Consider the following 23,106-nt stretch of genomic DNA (forward strand, 5'->3'; position numbering starts at 1 on the left):
AACATAAGGTAATGCTTTTAAAAAAATATATATCAGAAAAGCAACACATTTTGCAATATATCACAAGAAAAACAAAAAAACAAAACAAACACTTGAGCTGTTAATGTAGTCAGACGCAGGAAACATCTTATATTGTGTACGTACATATCATGACAGTAAGATGTAAAGGTTGACGGCAGCTTACAGTAAAGTGTCTCCGTTGTAATGATGATATATTAAAAACTTACAGGTAGCACCGTTAATAGGACAGGACGAGGGGTGTGTGTGTGTGTGTGTGTGTGTGTGTGTGTGTGTGTGTGTAACAGTAGAAAGAGCACAGCCTGGCATAGTCTTAATCTGTCCACATACCAGCCACTGCCTGATATGGTGTGTGTGTGTGTGTGTGTGTGTGTGTGTGTGTGTGTGGGTGTGTGTGTGTGTGTGTGTGTGTGTTGGGATCATTTCAGAGGGACTGGTCTGAAACCTGATGCCCTCCTAACTCCAATCCACCACCCCCTGTGTCCTCCTTCTCTCTCTATCTCACACACCACATCACATTAGCTGTGTGCCGGATGGCGAAGAAGCCGTGAACACAGTTGCTACTTGGGCAGAAAAACAGGAATGGAGTGAGAGTGTTGTACGAGAGAGGGAGGGTGTGTGTGTGTGTGTGTGAGTGAGAGTGAGGAAGAGGAAGAGGAAGAGGAGGACAGGATTTGGAAGCAGACAAGAGGCTGAGAGGAGAGACTCCGGGCAGAATTTAGTGCCAGAGTTCGGTGTCACAGGAGCTGAAGAGGAGAAACTGGCTCCTGCTTCATTTCTCTTCAAAGACGTGAAACTTAATTCCTTGAGCTGATTGACCTCGATGTGACCTCGATTTTTGGGTGTGTTTCAATCGGTGGCATCTGTGAATTTTTTCCACATCTGAAAGCGAGCCCGCAACGCTGAAGATTAACTCTCAATTCTTTAAAAAGTGACGGCTCCTGTTCTGAACTGTCTGACTGAGTGAGTCGGGTATTTCCAGGCCTGATTCAGACGCTCTGTGGTTTCTGCACAAGTCATAAATCCTGGAAACATCACATGAAACTGCAGCTCATTGAAGTCCATCTTGAGGAGAATGTACTCCAAGATATAATTACATTTGATCAGTCATTTCTTAATTAAAACTGGACATATTTGCCCTGAAGATCAGCAGCTCTTCCTGCTGTTGCTGCTTTTTCAGCATCTCAAAACTGTCTGAGTCTGGATTTGCTGCTGGATTTAGAGAATCACCTCAACACAAATAAATCTGAAGAAAAGGAACATACGACTGAATGTAGAGACCAGACGGACATGCAGGAGGAAGTAAAATAAATAACAAACTCAACTTTCACAGAACACGATCAGCAGATGCAGAAAAGGGTAAGTAAACAGATTTATCTGTTTGTTGTCATTTCATTTTTTATCCTTTCTTTTTCCTTTCTTGTGTTTTTTCTTCTTCTTTTGAATCTCCTCTTGAATTTTTGTCTTTCATTGTAATTAAATGTTATTTATTTAATTGTTTTTATCTTGTCACATCCTGTTTTACATCTTCACCTCTTGTCCTGTTCGACCTGTTGGGCAACACTTTACTTTAAATCCCCCTATTTAGCATTTATAAGCAGTAAACAAACATTTAATAAACGGTTAACTAGACATTATAATAGAGTTGTAAGAAGACATAAGGACATTTTAAGTGTTTCTTAATGTACAGTATTTTTTCAGCAATTATACCTTCTCCCATGAAGACGTATTTCTTATTATTACAAATGTTTTATATTGTTTTCATAATCTGCTAACAATTACATTACAGTGTGTTATTAACTCTTCATTAAATGGTTGTATGCTGCTTATAGATGCTAAATATGGGGACTTAAAGTAAAGTGTTACCACTTTTTGTCTGTACTAATAACTGCATGTTCAGCTCATGAACAACAAATCATTTTTCTGCAAGTTTATAAATTATATTTCAACTTTCCAGCCATTTATTAGTTTATCTATTTTGAAAACATCTGGAAGAACATTACTTTACTTTTTTATCATGACAACAAGTATTATGAGGTGTATTTTGGTAAAAATTGAGCGAGAGATACAAATATTAAAAACCCAACTGACCCACCACTGGTTAAATAATTATAAACACATTCAATGCAGCCAAACATTGTTCAAATCCACCTTTTTTAAAATTCTAGTGTAAATTCCACAGTTGCCAAAGATCTCGTTTATGCCAGATGGAATTTTGCATAAATTAGTATAAAATGATGCAGAAAACATCTAGAATATTGGAGCTATATGACTCTGTGTAAACATCATATAGCTTCCATGAAGAGGTGCAACAAGATGATACAGAATAGATACAAGAAACTGTAATACGTTAGTAAGTTATAGTTTTTTCCACATTTAAAGCTACTTAAAGGATAAACAAAGGAGGGAAACTGGATGTTAAAGGTTGAGGAAAACATGAACATTGTGAATTTGGTGATTTTTTAGCTCATGTATCTCAGTTTCCTTCCAGTGATTAAACATCTCAATAGTTAATTTTCACAGAATTGAACACATTATTAGCAGTTTATAGTTATTGGTGTAAAATGTGCAAAGGCAGCAGTTCGGTCCTATAAGAACAGTCCGGCGTTTATAGCAGATCGGTGCAGTCATTTAATCAGTTTTGGTGTCAACAGGAGGAGGTGAAGTTTGGCGCAGCGGCCATGTCACTGACCGCAGACCTGAGCTGCCTGCAGGGCAGCAGGGGAGCAGAGCGCGAGGCAGCACTGGAAACACTGGAGAAACAGCTGATCTGCCCCATCTGCCTGGAACTCTTCAACAAACCAGTGGTCATCCTGCCCTGCCAGCACAACCTGTGCAGGAAATGTGCCAACGAGCTCTACCAGGTCTGTGGGACGACTCACATGTACAGCAGGACACTGCTAACATGTAGATATCCACACATGTATGTACAGTGTATCTCTGCACATATAATCCCTGTTTGTACATACAGTTGTGCACATGTATGACCTGTATATACAGGAATACACTCATCTTTCAACACACACTTTATATACCACGAGACAGGACTGCATTGTTCACAACACACACACACGCACACACACACACACACATACATGTAAAATAAAGTGTGTGTGTGTGTGTGTGTGTGTGCGTGTGTCCGTGCAGTGGATTATCAGTGTCTAAACTGGGACGTGTGGATGTTTAACTGGTTTGCTCATGTACATGTAAAACACCTGCCATGACCTACATTTGCTGCTATTGTTCAGTGTGTTTATGTGTTAATGTGTGTGTGACCATCTTCATATCAACTTTTAGACAATTTTAACTTTTAATATTTTTCATTTAAAACACACAACAAGCTTGTAAACACAGTATGATACATTTTTATTTATTAATTTGCTCAACAATATATGAAGTAGATCAGATTATCTTCTCTTCCACCAGATGCAAAATTAAAATGCTGCTTACATTACACATAATAATAATAATAATCCAACAATATAAAACATACTGTAAAGCTCTGACATGGGCCGTTCTACATAAAGACCACTTACTATACTTGGTTATATTCTGCCCACTATTTCTGTTCCAATCAATGATACCTCTACGTGATGCTTTAATCATCAAAGGCAGGTGTTCACCAGCTCTGCCAGGAAACTATGTTGGTATCTGCTCTGAGGTACACAGTAAAAGTGGGAACAATGTGCTGGCAGGCAGAGCCGAGAGAGCATTAACTACTCGTACAGACTGAAGGTCTGTGAGGCTGTAGTGAGCTTAGTAATGAGCTAAATGCTAATATCTGCATGATAACATGCTCGCAATGTGAATCCTAACATGCTGATGTAAAGTTTACCATGTTCAACGTCTTAGTTAGCATGCTAACCCGCTAATTAAGACTAAACACAGAGAACAGCTGAGGCTGATGAGAATGTTGTTGGTTTTTTAGGTATTTGGTCAAGTGTTTAATTGTCTAATGTACCAAATTTCATTGCAACTGAGGTGATAGTTGTTGAGACGTTTCACTTAAAACTAAAAATGTTAATCTCATGGTGGCGCTAGAGGAAAAGTGAGCATGAACATGAATGTGATCATGTGTGTATAACATTTCATAGCGAGGGGAACCCTGTTAGTCTTCTGGTTTAGACTCTTACCACATAACAGCAACGTCTGCAGTTTGATTCTAACTGTAGGTCATACTCCTCTCTCTACTGATGTTTCCTCTCTTTGCACTTCTGAGTATCAAATAAAGGCAAAAAAAATGTTTCTTTAGAGATTTCATGGCCATCCATTCGATACTTGTTGAGATATTTCAGTCTGGACCAAACAGTGGACCAGCAGTACCATCCACTGAGCCACACTGCTGGCATGGTGATAATAAAAATAATGAAACGTGTGTCTTCATGTTAGACTCATACATCAGTGAGGCTTCTTATCTGGATCCAAGGTTGCTGCTCTTGATGTTATAACGACCTGCACATGACTTTTCTTCCTGTGAGAGTAAAGATTCAATTTTAACTGTACAACAGTTACAGCAGAACCTAAGAACATTTATGTGGGGCCAGTTCCAACATGTGAAGCTTTATTGAGGTTGTTTCCAAACCTGCAATCCTTCTGAACCTCATGTCCTCCAAACCAGAATTTGACTGTTGGATCAACAAAACACACACGAATGCACACACATATTTTTCCACTAGATGAGAACAGAACATACTTTACTCGTGTGTTTTGTGCATGTCCCGGTGTGTATTTGCATGTGCTTGGTATGTGAGAAGGAAACCTAATAGACTCTGCCCCCGCTGTCATGCTCAGTGTCGTAACCTTTGACACTGATCCCCCAGCAAATCCTCTCCTCCCCTCCCACCTGAGTTCAAACAGTTTTTCCATCTCATAATGTTTCAGCTCAGTCTGCCATCAATAGCTTCTCCTAAACAGCTGGACTTCCCTCTTTCCTCAACTTTGAATCTCTAATCATGAGTAATGTCCTCTCTCTTTAAGTCGTCTCAGGCTCATTAAACCACAGATTAGGATTAATATTAACAGATTCCCAAGTCAAACTGTCTTATTGTCGGTTCATGGTTAGCAAATAATAGATCCAGATTTGAATTTGAAGTGCGGGGGCTCAGGATTAAAGGGATAGTCCAGTGATTTAGTGTTGCACCTCCAGAAAGTTCATGAAGTCTGAGGGACTTTCAAAAAACAGATTATAAAACAAATGGTCAAAATCAAAGCAGCAGAAGCTGAGATATCCAGATTTTTGTGTGTCAAACTCCCAAAACACTGGATCCTACTATTCCTGAGTAAGAAAATGGGAAATGATTTTGTACATTTTCTCTGTATCGTTGACCCAGACTATAAAAGCGTAGAGGAAGAGTTTTGCGGTCAGAAGAGTTGTTGCTGTTGCTAGTCTGACAGTTTCTGTAAAGCTGAAAAATGCTAAATAAAGTTCCAGAAAAGTTCTCAACTCCCGTTATGTTCTGTACAGCCGTTTAACCGTCCTGTTGTCCTCGGGTCAATTTTGACCCGGGAGGACAACAGGTGTCATCAAAAAAATTGAAATGGTTTCAAAACAGTATCCTGACTAAGAAATTATGAATTATTTTAGCTATAGTTGAGATCAGAGGAAAATATGTTGATGGATTATGGCAGACTGGTATATGTGAAAGTTTAGTCAGGATACTGTTGTCCTCCCGGGTCAAAATTGACCCGAGGACAACAGGAGGGTTAATAGAAGAGGAGTGAACATAAGAGCTGAAGAACATTATTTTTCCCTGAAGTAATACCGTAAAATAGTCCACTCCTCCAGGTTGTTACTAAGGCTTTCTGCTATAAATTCTCCAAAGTCTCCAAACCCAGACAGAGATCATCTCAATGACATCACTACAACATGATTTGGAGTTATTTTATTACAGTAGTGTTCAGAAGGCAACAAGCTGCAGTTACAGTAACTGACCCAAACACAGCAGAGTGGTTTAAAATACTATGAGACAGGATTTTATTTTGACTCTGGAAAACTATCATGGTTCAGCAATTATTTCATCTTTTGTTGAGACAATTGCATGAAGTAAACAGTAGAAACAGAGTGTTACATTACAGAGTAGTCCAAGAATGTGTGCTTGCATGTATGTGATTGGACTTTAAAGTTCCTCCAGAGCCACAGAAGACGTTATCCAGCATTTTTCACAGGCTGACTAGTGCTTCCTAGAACTAGTAGAATGAGTTTCCTATATAAAATAGGTGGATTGTCCTTTTAATATTTTCTTTAACACAGTGAGTGTACAGATGGACAGCTGGTCCAGAGGTGGTTTAAGCAGTTTGTTTGAATGTTTTTATACCTTTTTTGTAACCAACATGAATTCAAGCTGAGCCAATGATTTTTATATTTCACATTAAAAAAAAACCAACACAGATTCTAATTGAAACCAGGTCTCTGTTTGAGCCTTCAGGCCTCAGTGTTTGTCTCTCTACCAGCCGCTGCCTGAGCGGCTCTGATCCCTCCGTAAGGCCCAGCAGCAGCTGACGCTGATTAAAAGCCACTATTTCAGGACGCTTTAGCCCTCTAACCCTCCATCAGTCTCTCTGCTCATCTGTCCTTTTCTTCACTCATCTATCTGTCCCTCTGTTTCCCCAACTCTCACTCCTCTAATCTGTTTCCACTTCTGCCCTTCCTGTTTTCTCTTTTGATCTCTTCTTTTATATTACTGTCCTTATCTGTTGAACTATCCATCCATGTGTCTATCTTCTTGTCTAAAGCACCAACTGACTGCTGAGGCCTTGGATACTTATTTGACCTTATTCATATGGTGCCATTTTAAACTATGTATGTAAATGTATAGATAATATAAAGATGTTTCCCCCTGCTTCATGCTAAGCTAAGCTAATAGCGCTAATAGCTCCAGCTCTACACAGACATGTAAATGATATAGACTTTCTCGCTTTCATAAAGAAAGCAAATGTGTTTTTTTTCCATCAATAAACTATTTCTCTAACCCTCCTGTTGTCCTCGGGTCAATTTTGACCCGGGAGGACAACAGTACCCTGACTAAACTTTCACATATACCAGTCTGCCATAATCCATCAACATATTTTCCTCTGATCTCAACTATAGTTAAAATAATTCATAATTTCTTAGTCAGGATACTGTTTTGAAACCATTTCAATTTTTTTGATGACAGCACATAATGATACCTGTTGTCCTCCCGGGTCAAAATTGACCCGAGGACAACAGGAGGGTTAAATCTGAACTTTAGATGGATCAAAAAGTTTTCAAATTAATTAGTAATCATGGTAGCAGTAAATATTATTGCTTGAATTGAAGCTAGCTATTGCTAGGGCCAAATATAGTAAATGTGAAGCTTTCTCTCTCTCTCTCTTCATTTTTAAATACAGTTTGTTTCTAATTTGTAATTATTTTTTGGTCAAATTACAGAAATATGATTTCCAACAGCAGGAAGTTTACATTAGACACACTCAGCACGTCGACATAGAAAAAGCATGAAGGAAAGTATCTGAAACGTAACAATTTAAAGCCTCGACGCAACAGTGGATCCCCACAAATGTTTTTATTTATCTTCCCTGATTAGACCTTTTATCAGGACCTTACAGCATATACAATATATATGTTTGATTGACAATCTCTCCACACTCTACTATTAGTTTTGTTTGGACTTCTTTTGTCTCATAGTTGTCAAAAACTGATTAATGCAGCTTTAAATTAGTTTTTTTTAAACTATACCTGAACTTCCCTGCATAATCACATTATTTTTCAGGATTCATGCTCACTTAGCAAAATGTGATGAGATCTTGTTTTGCTCTTTGTGATAAGTGTGCATCCTTTTGATGTACAAAATGACAGCAGTGTGAGTGAGGGCGACAGAGGCTGCTGGTTTATTTTTACTTGATATACAGACGAGGAGAGTTAAACGTTGGGTGCTTGATGAGTGTTTGCAGCCCGGTGAGCTTCAGTGTGTTTATGTGCTGGACGGTGAACAGGGGATCTCCCAGGACTGGTTCTTGCCCAGTAACCCGTCCTGAACCAACTCTGACTTCACCCAGGGAGACATTTAGAAGATTTTACACATTCTTCACCGGTGACTCTTTACTGAGGATTAACACTGTTGCTAATTATTGAAATCCCAGCATGCAGCTGTGTTATACACCAACAAACTCCAACTGTTGGGGTGTTGAAAGGCAGTCACGGAGAAGGTCAAAGGTTATGCTGAAGAGCACAGCTGAGAAACTATCACTGTTATATTTATATTTACAGCATTTTCTATTATTATGAATCTCTCTGTGCAGCCGTCCCTGTTCCAGGCTCGCACCACCATGCAGGTGAACAGCGGTCGTTTCCGGTGTCCCTCCTGCAGACATGAAGTGGTGCTGGATCGCCACGGCGTCTACGGCCTGCAACGAAACCTGCTGGTGGAGAACATCATCGATGTCTACAAGCAGGAAGTCAGCAACAACAACAACGCCCCAAGGTGAAGAGAAACAGGGAGGGTAATGATTGCAAATAAAAAAATCATGACAGCACATACATATATTTAAAGACCTGGCATTTCTTCTGTCTCTCCCTCCAGCCCTCTCCCTCCTTCTACACTTCCTGCTAAGGTGAAGTGTCCAGACCATGAAGGTGAGAAGATGAACATCTACTGTCTGACCTGCCAGGTTCCCACCTGTTCCCTCTGTAAAGTGTTCGGGGCTCATCAGTCGTGTCGGGTGGCTCCACTGACAGACATCTACCAGCAGCAGAAGGTATAAACACTCTATAATGGTGTGTGTTTAGTGACTGTATGCATGCGGGAAAAGAGTTCATCTGATGTGTTGGGAATGGAAATAGATCTTTAAAGAATCATACTAGTACATTTATTACATTTGTTTAACCCTTTCATGTATAGTGGTCACTACAGTGGACAGCTATTCAAAAGCTGTTTTCTTATATATGCATGGGTTTTAATGGTATAGTTGCACATCAGCCAACACAGCGGACTCTAGTGTGTCATCCAATACACTGCCATCCATTAGCCAGCCTTTGTAAGCGCAACACAAATTTCTCAAAACAAAGATGGCCGCCGGCCGGCCGGAAACACTCAACAGCTCAGGAATATCTTACCAATCCTTCTATGGTAGTAGACCCTTGCAGATAAATAAAATTTTGTAACATCAAGTAAAAACCAAGGAGTAATACAGTTGTTAAAATTTCCAAGTATTGATTTCATGTTGGAAGAAAATGACAATTAATCATCTGTCCACTAAGTTGGACATCATGCATCGCTGACTACATTACAACTACAATTATACTATTACTGTGACTTTGTTGTTCTTGAAAATATTTCATCTGCAGTAACTTTTTTGGCTGTAAATCAATTGATTTATGTTATTAGAATGTAACTTGCAGTTTTGAGGGGACTACAGATACTGAGGGAGCTGAGGGAGCTGAGGATGCTGGGGTTGCTGGGGGGGCTGAGGGGGTTGAAGGGAATGAGGATGCTGAGTGAATGCCTGGCACCTCAAAAGAATGTCTGGATTAGAAAAAAGGATTTTCTGCATTTCAAGTCATCTGTAGCTCATGTGCTAATAAATGCAGTAAGACAGAGGGGAGAGGCTGAGGAGTCAGGAACAAGGCTCAATACAGACAGACAGATAATTGGAGATTATCTTGTGGATTTAGTAGAAATATATGAAATGAGGTATGTTGAAGGAAAAACAAACAAACAAAAATAAAAAACAGAGGTGCTTTTTACTCTTAATTACATAATCTGGTATGGTCTGTACAAACGATGCCCATCTGTTCAGCTTTGCAGTGAAATAAACCAACTTAATCCTTTCTGTCCACTGTACTGTATCTGGAAGCTGCAGCTGTGATCAATTTCTTAGCCATCAGAAAGTAAAGTCTTTAATAGATAATCCAAATGTTCATGTGGTTTGTTCTACCAAGAATAAAAAGTTCTGGTTTCAGAGTCAAATTAATACCCAAGATCAACGTTATCTCTTTTTGAACATTTTGCCCAAACTGTATATATAAGTAAAGTGATACCAGTGTTGTTTTCATGTTCTAGTACCTTTGTGTTACACCTATTTTACTCTGAATATTCAAAATATACCACATTTTTAGGTGTATTTTTCCTACCTGAAATTTCTACTATGGAAATCAGAGTTCAATAGTTGTCATGTTAGTGGTTGTATGTGCTAATGCAAGCTTTTTAAATCATATTATCATAATAAATAATGCAACACTACACCCCTTAACAGTAATACAACAAGATGATTAGTAATAAATGTCCAACATCTCAAAATCACTGAAGAGTAACTAATAGAGAAGTGACCCTGTCTTAAAAGTATTGTGTTGACGATTGATCGAGATTAAGATGTAAAACTGAGCGACTTTAATTAATTAATTAACTGCAACCTTTTAAAAAAACAAAAATCAAGTTTATTTGTTTCTCAGGATGAGCTGAATGAAGGAATCAGTTCTCTGGCGACGGCCAACAACAAAGTCCAGGCTTTGATCGATGATCTGGAGGAGAGTTGCAGGAACATAGAGGTGAGTGTTTCCATAGTAACCTTGTGTAAGATGCATACTGGACCACGATTGGCTCCAAACTAGTTGTGATGTCACAAATAGACGCCTTTAACTCAGATATAAGGTGAAGAGAAGAGAACGACATTTAATTTATCTACTCTAACTTTAATCATAAGTAGCCTTTTTTATGATCACAGCTTCTCATTAATCTCAAATTAAATTCCAGGTGATCCTAAAAATATCTTTAAAAGGTCTTAATCCTGATTTGCTGAAACCTGGAAGGATCTCTCTTTGTAAAGTCTGTCTGTGAAGTAATAACACTGTTTTAAGTACGCTGTAGTGTCACACGTACAAAATTGAATTCATATAAAGTATGAAAACATTCAACGCTGAAACATACATTGTGTTTGTGTTCATTAATCTCTGCTTTGCCTTCTGTAGGAAAACTGTAAGACTCAGAAACAGAGTGTGTGTGACAAGTTCAGTCATATGTTTTCCATCCTGGAGGAGAAACGCAAGGTCAGATACTCAAACTACCTTCAACTTATCAGACACCATATTATATCACTTATAGTACACATATACAGTTTATAGCACACATACACCAATTAAGTTGACATATAGCAGTTGTAATAACAATGACAATAGTAGCAGTGGGAGAAAATGAACCTCTAGTGACATAAAAACTACATTTCAATATGTGGATGTATTCATGTATTTTACATTTGTAGAATATGGTAAATATATGAGAATATATGTAAAGATCTTGTGCTATACATGAAAAATAATGTGAGTAGAAGCAGTAGTAGAAGTATTATCATCATCATCATCATCATCTTTGCATCGTCTCCCTGAAGGCGATGGCACAGCGAATCAGCTCGGAGCAGGAAGAGAAGACAAACCACGTCCAGGCGCTGGCGCGTTGCTATGGAGACAGCATGGAGGCCAACAACAAGCTGGTGGAGAGCGCGATGAGCAGCATGGAGGAGCCGGACATGGCTGCTTTTGTTCAGGTTGTTTCTAAGCACCAGTGTTCAGTTTACTAAATGTTTTGGACAAGAATATCGTGACGTAGTTGAGAAACAGATATATATAACACAGTGACCTTTAGGTTAAATTATAACAAATCAAACGACAGAATAAAGTGAAACACAAAACACATTGTCATTCAAGTTACTGTCATTATTTAGCTTTTTGTTATTAAGAAAAATAATGAACTCATGCCACATTAAAATCAACACAGAAAACAAAGTAAAGAGGTGAATTGATGTCCAGCAGAGAACAGATACTAGATACAAAACGCTGTTGTTTGTTTTCACGAGGAGCTTTTTCTTTTCTGAGATTGGGAGGCTCTGTTCATGCCAAAATTAAACACAATCAACCGTCCAATCAGAGCATTTCATTTCATTTAATTCATTAATTTAATTATGACAGTAAATTCATACATAAAAGGGAAATACATTATCAGTTTCACTTCATTTCATTGTTCGATTAATTTTTATTTAAGCATCTTCGATCTTCCATAAATCTCAGCCCCATACTGTGTCTCTTATGTATTAACACCATCGGTTTCTCTTAAAGATAATCAACCTGCAATGTTTAAAGACAATTAATAGTTTGGACCTGGTAATCTCACTTATTTCTGAATTGATCTGGTTTCACACAGCTCCTTCTGGAGCCACTAAACACTTTATACATCCTTCTTCACCTATGCAGCAGCACTATCCCCAACACCTCGAAACACACTTTGATATGTAAATTGTTCCCTTTTAAGTTAGAGCAAGAAACTGCTGATACAATTTTAAGTGAAATGGATGTCTTTGGATGAAACAGCAAGTTGCAGAATAGTTCAGCATCATCAGAGGTTCAGAGTAGGGCTGGATGACCAAATACCTCGATATTGATATTGTGACAGTGTTGTAGGGATGACTATTGGTGCTTTCACAAAATATTTACAGAATGAGATTTCAGATAAATAATCATCAGTAATGTGGATATAATGATGAAGTGGGTAGAGGCAAATAATAGAACAGCTAGAACAGTCTGGTAAGTTCAGATAATTACATCACTTTACTGTAATGCAGCCTTTAAAACACTTACGCCATATCAAGATATTACGATATCCAAAATCTGTAATCGATATCTAGTCTCATATCACAATATCGATATAATATCAATATATTGCCCAGCTGTAGTTCAGACTACTTTTGAATTTTTTAAGTGTTTTGTTCCTGTTTCTCTTCTCTTCACGGTATGTTTGTGAGATTGATGTTTTGTCCTTTTTCAGTTTGTCATATGTGTGTTTAAGAGTTTACTCAGATATTTGCAGGATAATTTAAAACTGATCCAGTATCTTTCTGTTTTCTCCACCCGTCCTCATCCTCACCTCAGAATTCAAGAGAGCTGATCACAAAGTGAGTAATCTGACTAGATATACTGTATATGTTGTGTATTATGTGATTAAATACTCTTGTGTAGGATACTTAAGTGTGCTTAACTTTTATGATGTAGTTTGGGATTTTCTTCTCTGTCTCTCCTCTTGTCCTCCTAACTTCACCTCCCTTCTTTTTTCTTCTTTATTTAAACCATTATTTACTCCCCTCTTCCTCTTTTCCTCCTCTCCTCTTCCTCTTCCTCTGAACTTTCCTCTCTCTTCTCAGAGTAATAACAGCGACCAGCTCCTGTCCAGCAGAGACGCTTAGACCAGGTTATGAGAATATGAGCCACTACACATTTAACTTTAGCAGACAGGAGAGCGCTCTGAAGAACATAGACTTCATCAAAGGTAAGAAAAGACAGACATCAATGCTGGGAAACCACTTAGACACTTTATTTTTTATAAGTTTATAAGTGTATTTTTTTATATTTCCAATTCATTTGCATTGGAGGAAGTTTAGCTGCAGCAAAATCTCAAGTAGACGACAGAAAATGTTTGCTGTTATAAAGCCTGAACTGTAATACTGCCTGCCAGAAACAAGAGTGTGGATGCAATAAAAACTAAGTAACATTATCTGTTTGGAGATTTGAGGTCTGAGTCCAATCCAAAAATAGTTGGTGGCTGCAGTAAGTAAAGAGCCAACGAGTAAGCTGGTTCCTGTTCAAATAAACAAAATTATTAAAATACAACAGAGTTGACAGATTAACTGATCAGTATCAACGATTCAATGAATGCTGGTCAGATGTTCTCGTCCCGCTGCTTTGATTTAAAAGAAAAACTCTGATGGATTTCAATACATTCCTGTTTTTAGTTTTGTGAACGGACACACGGTGTGACCTTCACTGTAAGTCCATTAAACTTAAATCATTACGTAACTGTTCTGCAGCAACACCACGTTTTAATCAGCAAACATTTCCAGCTCTCTCGCCTTCACCAGAATTTCTTTGCATATACAGTCCTTTGATCAGTCACGTGACTTTGACCTATATATCACCATAAATACTTCACATACAAAACAACATTATTAACATCTTTTTTAGCCGTGTTAGTGGCTAGTGCAATGGCTCTTGAGATGGTGGTGTCTGCTGGTCAGTTGGTCCAGACTGAAATATCTCAACAACCTTTGGATGGATCGCTATGAATTTAATGTGCAGACGTTCGTGATCCCCAGAGGATTCAGCCTACTGACGTGGTTGATCATCTGACTTTTCCTCTATCGCCACCATGAGGTTCATTTTTAGTCCTTTATAAAATAGCTTGACAACTATTGGGTGGATCGCTGTGAAGTTTGGTTCATTTTGCGCTCATTTAAACTCATCTTTCAAAACATTGCATACTCAAACAAAGTCAATCACAACATTGTTCACCCCTGAGACCTGTTGATGTTACTGTCATCCATAAAGTTTATGAATAAAGTTTGATAAAGATCTTATTATTTAATACTTTTTAACTAAGTGTCTAAATGTCAAAAACTGATCAACACAAAAACACTGCAGAATGTGAATTTAGTCCTGAAATGCAGTTAAATGTTGTTAAAATACCTTTATTATTTACAGTGAAAGTTCTCCTGAACGTTTTTAAATGTCTCATAAACAACAGACACACATTCAGCTTCATCAGGTTTTATTGTCTCTCTTCAGATGAAGAAGATGTTCCTGAAGAACCAGAGATTGAACCAGAGCCAGAAGAACCCAATGAACTCTCTCTGCAGAACGCAGAACCAACACCCCTTCAAGAAACCTCCATCCAGAACCTGGACTCTGTCAGAGAGCCGATCCCAGAGCTGGTTTCCCCACCAGTGGAACCAGTACAGGCAGCTGCACCAGAACCAGCTCTGACTGCAGAAACAGCTCCAAGTCTGGTGATGGACTCTGTGGAGCCTGCTGGTGCAGTTCTGCAGCCGGAGCTTGACCTGGACTTGAACAATGAAGGATCGGGTCAGATGAAGGACAAGGAGGAGGAGGAGGAGGAGGTGGAGGTTCGAAGAGAAGTAGAGGAATATGCGACTCCTGAACCTGTTAAGGACGGAAACATCTGTGAACAAGACGAGGGAATGAGCACACAACAGGTACAGAACCACATCACCTCTATGAGCTTAAAAACTTCTTATTTTACATCTTTGTCAACCACCAGAAAGTATTTTTATGTGGAAATGAGTTCAATAACACACAGATAACACAAGTTCAATCCATCAAACTGTTAACCTGTAAGTGTTAATTATATAACAGCTATTTTGAGATGAGAAGTGTTGATTGGAAATTAGTTTCAGCTGACAGATAAACTGTTAAATGTGTGAAAATGAATAAATCTTCTTTCAGCACATCTTTTAACACTTACAGCTTTCTACCCTTCAGTCTCTCACAGCTCACATTCCTCACTTTCTTGAACACTTTAAAGGACCTCTGAGCCCTTTAAACCATTTTCCAAAACAAATTATACATTTTACAAATCATGATTTTAGACTGATTTCTTACCTTCCACGCACCCTCTGGTTTCAATTAATCCAATTGTGATGCAAGTAATCCATCACAGGGAGCCACGGTGGTGCGTTCAAAGACTTCTGAGGATTGATTATCGGCTTCCAAACTTCATGTCATTAATGGACTCAAATTCAATGGACAAACAGGAAAATAATAATGGATGCAGACAAAAGGATAACATGAATTTCTTGCATCAAAACAGTTCCTGCTCACAACTGGATTACCACTGAACTATGAAAATAACTTTGACAAAAAAATTAAAGCCACTATGTGTAGCATTTGAAAATGTCTGACTTCGATGCCCCCTAGTGGAGGCATAAAGAAGACACCGTGGCAGACAGTGATGTTGCAGGTGTTTCTTGAATGCAACAAGAGAGTCAGCAGACCGTGTGGAGCTGAAGCTCCTTCCACCATCGCAGAATATAATGTTAATAGCTCAGCAGCCAAATATATGGGACAGTTTTCACATCATGATTGTTTCAGTGGCTTTCATGGTATTTTATTAAGCTTTTAATATGGAAGTAACATACTGTGCATCACACAGAGCTGACTACGGCGCTCTCAGTCACCAGTAAGTGAAGCTCCACTGCTAAAAGCTACTGATTTGGTCATTGACAATGTTCAGTATATTTAGTTCAGTTTGAAGATCCAGTGTCTGAACATTAAGCACTAACGACTGTTTTTAAGTCTCCACAAGTTGATTGAAATTTAAACTAAACCAAAAACAGGCCAGAAGGATGGAAATCAATCTAAAAACTTCTATAAATTGGAAAATGGTGAGTCGTGGTAAATGGGCTTAAATGTGCAAAATCTTCTGCATGTTCCTTCAACTGTCTTCCTTTATATATCAGTGTGAGGGGGGAGAGTCAGAGCGTGATGCAGGTGATCGGACAGCACAGAGAGAGACTGATGGAAAACGAGATGCTCAGCATGAAGAAGAAGAAGAAGAAATGCAGATGAAAGAGGAAACTGGTGCTACATTTCACCCCGGCTGGTACAAGCCCAGCAGCTGGAGCAGGGTTAGCCCAGATTCTGGAGAAATGATTTATGATACAGAGGAGATGATGAGCTCACCACAACCAGCTATGGATTCCCCTCCTGAGGCCCAAATCCAACCTCCATGGATGCAGGACTCTCAGCTCCTGTCTGAAACTCAGGCTCCGACCCCGGAACAAAGCACGTCTCACTCCCAACAACCTCCCCTTGGACTTGACCTTTTAACCCACCTGCAGCCCCAACAGCTTCCACTTTCCACTCAGCTTCACCCTCAGCAGTACCTTCCTCTCCCTCAACCCCCACACCAGTCAGAAAACCCTTCTCAAACTACACCCCTGCTTCCTGAATCTCAACCCCAGATGAATCCTTTAGAGCCGGACGGTGCTTTGACACCTGTTCCCAAAGTGCAAACAACCAGGCGAACAGGAGAAGCTGGTATCATGGAGGAGGAAAATGAGGAGGAGGAGGAGGATATGCAGGGCTGGGTGTGCCTGCCTGGTACAGAGGGTAGTTTTGAGCTTAAAGATGGTAGTTTAGACAGTTTTCCTGATAATAATGAGAGTCTAACATCCATTCTACTAGAGGAGACTCATCCTGTGCCAGAGAGAGGTAGTTTAGGGATGAACAAAGACAACTTTGAGCTCCTTTGTAGTCAGGTAGAGCATGCAGAAGAGAAAGAGCAACCTGAAGAAGATATTTTAGGCTTGAAAGATGCTTTGGAGCTGAAGGAAGGAATCTCAGAGATGGGAGAGGGTAACTTTGAAGGTGTCATACAAGGAAGTTTAAAGTCTGAAGAAAGAAGTGAAGTGCTGGAGAATGATTTAGCTACAAAGGCGGATGTCTCTGAACAGAAAAATGACAGATCGGATGTAGCAGATCATGGCGGGGAGACGACAAACGGCTTAAAACAGACAGACAAGGATGCAGAGTTTGAGGTCAGTGATTCAGAATTTACAGAAAACAAACAGGACGACGGGAAGAACAGCGAGCGGCCTGAAGATTTTAACCCCAAAATGGAAATGAGTGTTGCTGAAAATGAGGGGAAAATAACCTCCTGTGTCTCTCTCCAGGTCAGTGTTGTCTGGTTTTACCATCATCCTCATCATCCTCATCATCATCGACCAGGCTCTGTCACCGTCCACCCACCTGCTGATGTGGCCACACCTCCACATTGTCTTCTTCTTCTTCTTTGTTGTTGCTGTTGATGATGTTTTTTTGCAGAGTCACTTTTGCATCTTGGATGAAACTGCTTCAGCACTTTCACTTGGGTCACAGTGTTGTTGTCATGTTGGAAAATACAGTTGGAGTGGAGAAGAGGAGGAGAGGATGAAGGCTCATTCCTGCTATTAAACAAAAAAATATAGTATCCCAAACGTGCATTGTCCCAAAAGTCGTAGTAACCCCAAAATAGTTAATCAGATGTCAGTGAAAAGCTAGATCTGTCTTTCCACCTGAATTCATGACATTCTTTTTTATTTCTAGAGGAAACGAGGGGAGAGACAGATGGACACGAACCAGAACTTTAATTACAAGGCCATCAGGGCCTGGTCAAACTGAAAGAGTGCCTGTGTGAGTCCAGAAAAGAGTCGTCCTTCCTTCCTCTTCTCTGCAGTTTTCCGTGTTAGTCATTTTTTGATGCATCATCACTCCATCTCTCTTCTTCTTTTTCAATTCCTCTGCCAATCTCCTCCAATTTTCCATCATTATCCTCCCTTTTCCATCTTCCATTGTTCTGATTCCTCAACCCTCTTGTTTTCTATCTCGATCTGCCTTCATCCTCATGTACTGTCCATCACTTCCTCCATTTTTCTGTTTTTCCTCTACTTTTTTTCTCTTGTTTCTCTCCATCTCTACTCCTCTCTCTCTCCTTATTCTATGAAATTCCTTCCTCTCCTCCATTTCTCCTTTCCTGCATTATATTTTCTATCACCTTGTTTTCTTCTAACTGTTTCCATAAACTCACAAATTCCTTCTACTTCTTCTCCATTTTTCTTTCCTGCTTCTTTCCTTAATTTATCCTCCTTTTTCCATCTGTTTCTTCATCCCCCCTCCTCCGTTTCTACCTCTTCATCTCTTCTCTCTCTGCCTCTCCTCCTCCCTCCATGCTCTCGTCCACCCCCCACCTCCATCTTTCTCCAGGCTGTCACTCTGTTCTTCTACCTGCTGGCCTTCCTGGTCATCCTGCAGAGGGTTTGGGCTTACATCGGCTGCTTCATTTGCACATAACACCAGCAGGAGACACATCCATCCTCACTGTTGCACAACTCAGGTACACACACGCCTGCTGGCTCCACCAGGAAGTCGACACAGGACGTCTACAGTAGAGCTTCAGATTTAGAAGAGTGTCATTCTAAACTAAGTTTTGTGTGCCGGCATGAAAATGATGCTGATTAATGTTCGGTGTGTCATTAATGCTTTCAAGACCTTATTTAAAAATATATCTTTCGTTATGGAAATGATATCATCTGTATTTTTTTAACTGAATCAAATTTCATCAGCAACTTTCTACAAAATACTGCCAATACTGTGCTTTTAGTAAAATGATAATAATAAAAAAAGACATTTACAAAAAAAAACTATGATGCTAAATAAGAAATACAGTAAACTGTATAAATTGCAGTAATACAGTAAATAAAAATACAGTAGTTGAAATGAAAACTTTTCTATAAAAAAGTATTTTAAAAATGTTTTACTACAATATAATAATAATAATAATAATAATAATAATAATAATAATAATAATAATAATAATAATAATAATAGAAATTCAGAAAAATACTATAATGTCAAATAAAAATACAGTAGTTGAAATACCACTGAAAACTGTTTTCTATAAAAAAAAATATTTCTTATTATATTTTTCTCTTCTATATATTTATTTAGTGCCCCTTCAGCACCTTGACAGCTGTAGTTCAGTCAAGTCAATTTATTTATATACAATAACCCAAAATCACAAATTCACCTCAAATAGTTTAGTTTGCGCCTCTTTGCCTCTTCTGACACCTGGTGGTGAAACTGTGTAACTACAGTTCAGAGTCAATCAGAAAAGGTAGTTTACAGTTTATCAAACAAATGATGACGAAATAGAAATTACTTTGAATAAACTGATAAATTCATCTGTTTACTTTTACTGTTTGTTTTTCTTGCTAACATCAGTCTCTCACTGCTGCATGATGATGATGATGGTGGTGGTGGTGGCTGCTCTGTTTGCATGCTCATAGAAATCTCATAAACATTCATAGGATTGATTTGTTATCAGCATCTACTATTGCATGCATAATGTGAAGGCTTTATTGTTATTATTATCATCTCATAAATACATACAAGACACATTATTTGTTTTTTGTGAATTATCTGAACAATTTGTGGGGAAAAAAAGATAAAAAGCTACTTACCATTCTTTGAGTGTGTTATAATGTGTTTAAATTTTAGATCTACAGTTACACTCTAATGCTTCTCATTAGTATATTATTATTATTATTATAGTATTTCAGTTTCAGTAGTTTTATCAAGGGTAAAGAGAGCAGGAACAATCTATCAGGTAAAGGAATAAATGTCATGTTAGAGCTGCTTTATGTTCTTGGGTTTTAGCAAATCTATGAAAAGTCTTTGATAACAAAGATATTTCATTATAAAAATTCAAAATGTCATAATAATATGTGGGACACATTGTTGTAAATGATTTCTTATCTAATCAACAGCTCTGGTAAGTCAGAATCAGTGGTTTTATTCAGCTTGAACAGTAAATGAACAGCTTGGTGACATTTATTCTAATGCATATTCAGTTTAAAATTCACAGTCCTGTATTTTTATGTGAAATCATCTGTTGTTCCTCTTTGCTCCAGATGGAGACTGAGACAAGGAGTCCTGCTCAGACCAGCCCTCCCTCCTCCCCCACCTCCTCCTCCTCTTCCTCCTCCTCCTCCTCCACCCTCTGCGAGGCTCCCCGTCGACCCAGTTTCTGCTTCTCCTGGCTCAACCCCCTCCACAAGAAGAAGAAGTAGTGGACGGAGACGGAGAAGCGTTTGGAGACGAAGTTTCTCTCCGTTGAGATAAAGAAGGATGCTCTTCACTCCGGAGTCAGCATCAGCGGCAGGTGGTTTCATCAGCTCAGCGCTGCTCTGAACTCAAGCACAAATAACAAGGAACAAACTCTGCTTTGTTCCAAATTTCCATCAAGTTTTAACACACACTAGAACTTTTGTGCTGTAGGGACAAAACAGGAAAAGATCTGCTCCGGATTTGAGTCAATACTGAGAGAAACACTCTCTCTCTTTGTGTTTTATTATGAAAAAAAACTTATTGAGAATATATTTAGAGGTCATTTTTAAAAAAGAAGTTGAAGTGGTGGCACTTCCCAACTGGTGTTTTGAAATTGAAGTGTGTGACTATAAGTAGCGACAGTCAAGTACTACTTATAGTAGTAAAAGAACTGGTAGTCGTAGCAACAGTAGTAGTAACGGGGTAAGTACTGTAGTAGCAAAACTAGTTGAAGCTGTGGGAAGAATAAATAGACACCCTGCTGTTGTAGCAGAGCAAGTTTTGGACAAGAAGAAGAAGAAGAAAAAGAAGAAGAAAGAAAGAAGTTGTGACCTTGCAGGTTATTTGTTTACCACATCCTATGACTGTAAGTAAGGGTGAGTGATACTTTCATTATCACGGTGTTTGAATCACAAAGTGAGCAGTTAAACATATTTGTCCAATTGAGTCATTTTTTTCAGCACTGTACCAGAAAGCAGAACGTACTATAAGTTATGTTTTGTAGTTATTTCTATTGGTCAAAGATCCAAATTACTGAGGAAAACAGGAGTTCTTCATGTAACAGAAGAATCACAAGTACCAGTGTAGGTACAGTAGATAAAGAAAATAAAAATAGAAGATGAAACAGTGTCGTTTAATAGTTGTAGTAGCAGAAATAGAAGAGGTTGTTTTGTTTTTCTTGAATAGGAACATTTTAAAAAGATTTATTTTGAGTTGGTTTAATCTGTTGGTGTCATTCTGCTTTAGTTTCAACATCGTGAATCATATCTCCACTTTGGTACAGAAAAAATGTTGATGAATGTCATTTTTGAAGAGGTGAGAGGTCACTGTGGTATGTTTGTGTGTTTGAGCACTTTGTGTTTTGAGAGTGTTATGTGAGCTGGTGTCAGAGGACAGACTGGAAATGTTGGGTTGTTTGTTTTTTTTTGTTGGATAAATTTATAGATTAAATAAATCTGATCTCAAACCAAAAATGTTTACAGCATTTTGGCAACAGCTGTCTCTGTGACGTCATTTGACCACGCCGGAAAAAAAGGAGCCCCTGAGGGAAAAGCCAACATGTGTGTGTGCTGAATGAGGAACACGACTTCCTGTTTGGAGGACTCGCCTTCCAAATAAAAGCATGACTGAATACAAACGAGCCGAACATTCAGATCACAGAATATTTTAAAATGAGTGTGAGTGTTTAAATACACAGTTTATGGGAAATGCAGAGTTTTTACCACCAGGTTAAATATAAAATAAGTGAAACTATCTGAGACCAATCCAAACAGCTATAATCTTTGCTGATGAACACCAGGTTACACCGTGCTTCATACAGTGCAGCAAAACCTATGGGCATAGTTTAAAAAAAAAACAAACTTAAATATGAATACTACATATTCACATTGAAAGGAGCCAGCTGAGGTGGTTTGGGCACCTGGTTAGGAAGCTTCTTGGACGCCTCCCTCTGGAGGTTTTTATAGGCTTGTCCAACTGGTAGGAGACCCCCGGGGCAGACCCAGAACACACTGGAGGACTACATATCTCTTCTGGCCTGGTAACGCCTTAAGATCCCCCAGAAGGAGTTGCAGGGCATTGCCAGAGGGAAGGATGTCTGGGTTTCCTTACTCAGTCTGATGCCACCATGACTTGGTCCTGGATAAGCGTTGGAAAATGGATGGATGGACTACATATTAGTAAATGTATAAGTTACTGTATAAAGTCCAGAAGTAACATGCTGCTCTAACACTGATGCTTCAGTATTAATAATCTAATGATGTCATATATAATAATATATCAGTCAGAGGCACTAAACCACTATTTTTACTTTAATACTCTAAGTATATTTTGCTGCTAATACTTATGTACTTTTACTTAAAGCAACAATATGCAAGTTCTGGGAGTCAAGCTAGCGCAAGCATGAGACTCAAAAGCAAACCGCTCTGCTCCTCCCTCCCCTTCCCGCTGCGTTGTGCTCCACCCAGCACTTCACCTCCATCCTTGTGATTGAGCACACCCGATGTATTGATTTCTCCCCAGGGACTAGAAGTAACAGAACTCTTAGATTGCAGATATTGGGAGCTTGCTAGCCTCTGAGTAGGCAACGTCTCCCAGCAGCTAATGTTAGCTTGGAGCCTTGGTACCAATCCCCCAGGTAGTGCGCTGGGCTTTGAAGCCAATTTTGACATAGTGGCCAAACTGTGGAATGACAACTTCTGGGTCTTTCTTGGGCCCCAAAAAGAATTTTTCCTACACACAATCATGGGAAAAGGAGCAGCTGTAAAATGGTGGATAAACTTTTTGTTTTTTCACAACCATGGATGTATAAAGAGAACTGGATACAGCGTTGAAGGCGGGGCCCCGTTCATTCCTATGAAAATTGCTCAGTGGCACATGAAGCCAAAAAAGTTTGACGTTCGGGTATAAAATTA

General features: G+C 39.0%; 2 protein-coding genes across 2 annotated transcripts; both read left to right on the forward strand.

Moving 5' to 3' along the window:
* The first annotated feature begins 501 nt into the window (after window positions 1-501).
* trim101 (tripartite motif containing 101) lies at window positions 502-21,677 on the forward strand. Its single transcript, XM_067593344.1, has 12 exons — window positions 502-1,377; window positions 2,673-2,882; window positions 8,296-8,477; window positions 8,577-8,751; window positions 10,445-10,540; window positions 10,961-11,038; window positions 11,377-11,532; window positions 12,911-12,933; window positions 13,180-13,304; window positions 14,597-15,024; window positions 18,572-18,701; window positions 20,278-21,677. Exons 1-11 carry the CDS (start codon window positions 1,366-1,368, stop codon window positions 18,656-18,658), a joined length of 1,572 nt encoding a protein of 523 aa, XP_067449445.1. The 5' UTR covers window positions 502-1,365; the 3' UTR covers window positions 18,659-18,701; window positions 20,278-21,677.
* On the forward strand, window positions 15,031-18,565 carry LOC137185099 (uncharacterized). Its single transcript, XM_067593345.1, has 2 exons — window positions 15,031-17,367; window positions 17,503-18,565. The coding sequence occupies exons 1-2, from the start codon at window positions 16,237-16,239 to the stop codon at window positions 17,635-17,637; spliced, it is 1,266 nt and encodes a 421-aa protein (XP_067449446.1). The 5' UTR covers window positions 15,031-16,236; the 3' UTR covers window positions 17,638-18,565.
* Window positions 21,678-23,106: the final 1,429 nt, after the last annotated feature.

Source organism: Thunnus thynnus, chromosome 6, assembly GCF_963924715.1.
Source record: "Thunnus thynnus chromosome 6, fThuThy2.1, whole genome shotgun sequence".
Classification (NCBI taxonomy): Eukaryota; Metazoa; Chordata; class Actinopteri; order Scombriformes; family Scombridae; genus Thunnus; species Thunnus thynnus.

Excerpts from the sequence above, each read along its gene's own strand:
- trim101 (XM_067593344.1), top strand. Across the intron at positions 13,305-14,596 it reads GAACATAGACTTCATCAAAG|ATGAAGAAGATGTTCCTGAA; the intron begins GTAAGAAAAGAC and ends GTCTCTCTTCAG. Across the intron at positions 15,025-18,571 it reads AGGGAATGAGCACACAACAG|GCTGTCACTCTGTTCTTCTA; the intron begins GTACAGAACCAC and ends ATCTTTCTCCAG.
- LOC137185099 (XM_067593345.1), top strand. The coding sequence starts at position 16,237 with ATGTGCAAAATCTTCTGCATGTTCCTTCAACTGTCTTCCTTTATATAT. Across the intron at positions 17,368-17,502 it reads ACAAGGATGCAGAGTTTGAG|GTCAGTGTTGTCTGGTTTTA; the intron begins GTCAGTGATTCA and ends GTCTCTCTCCAG.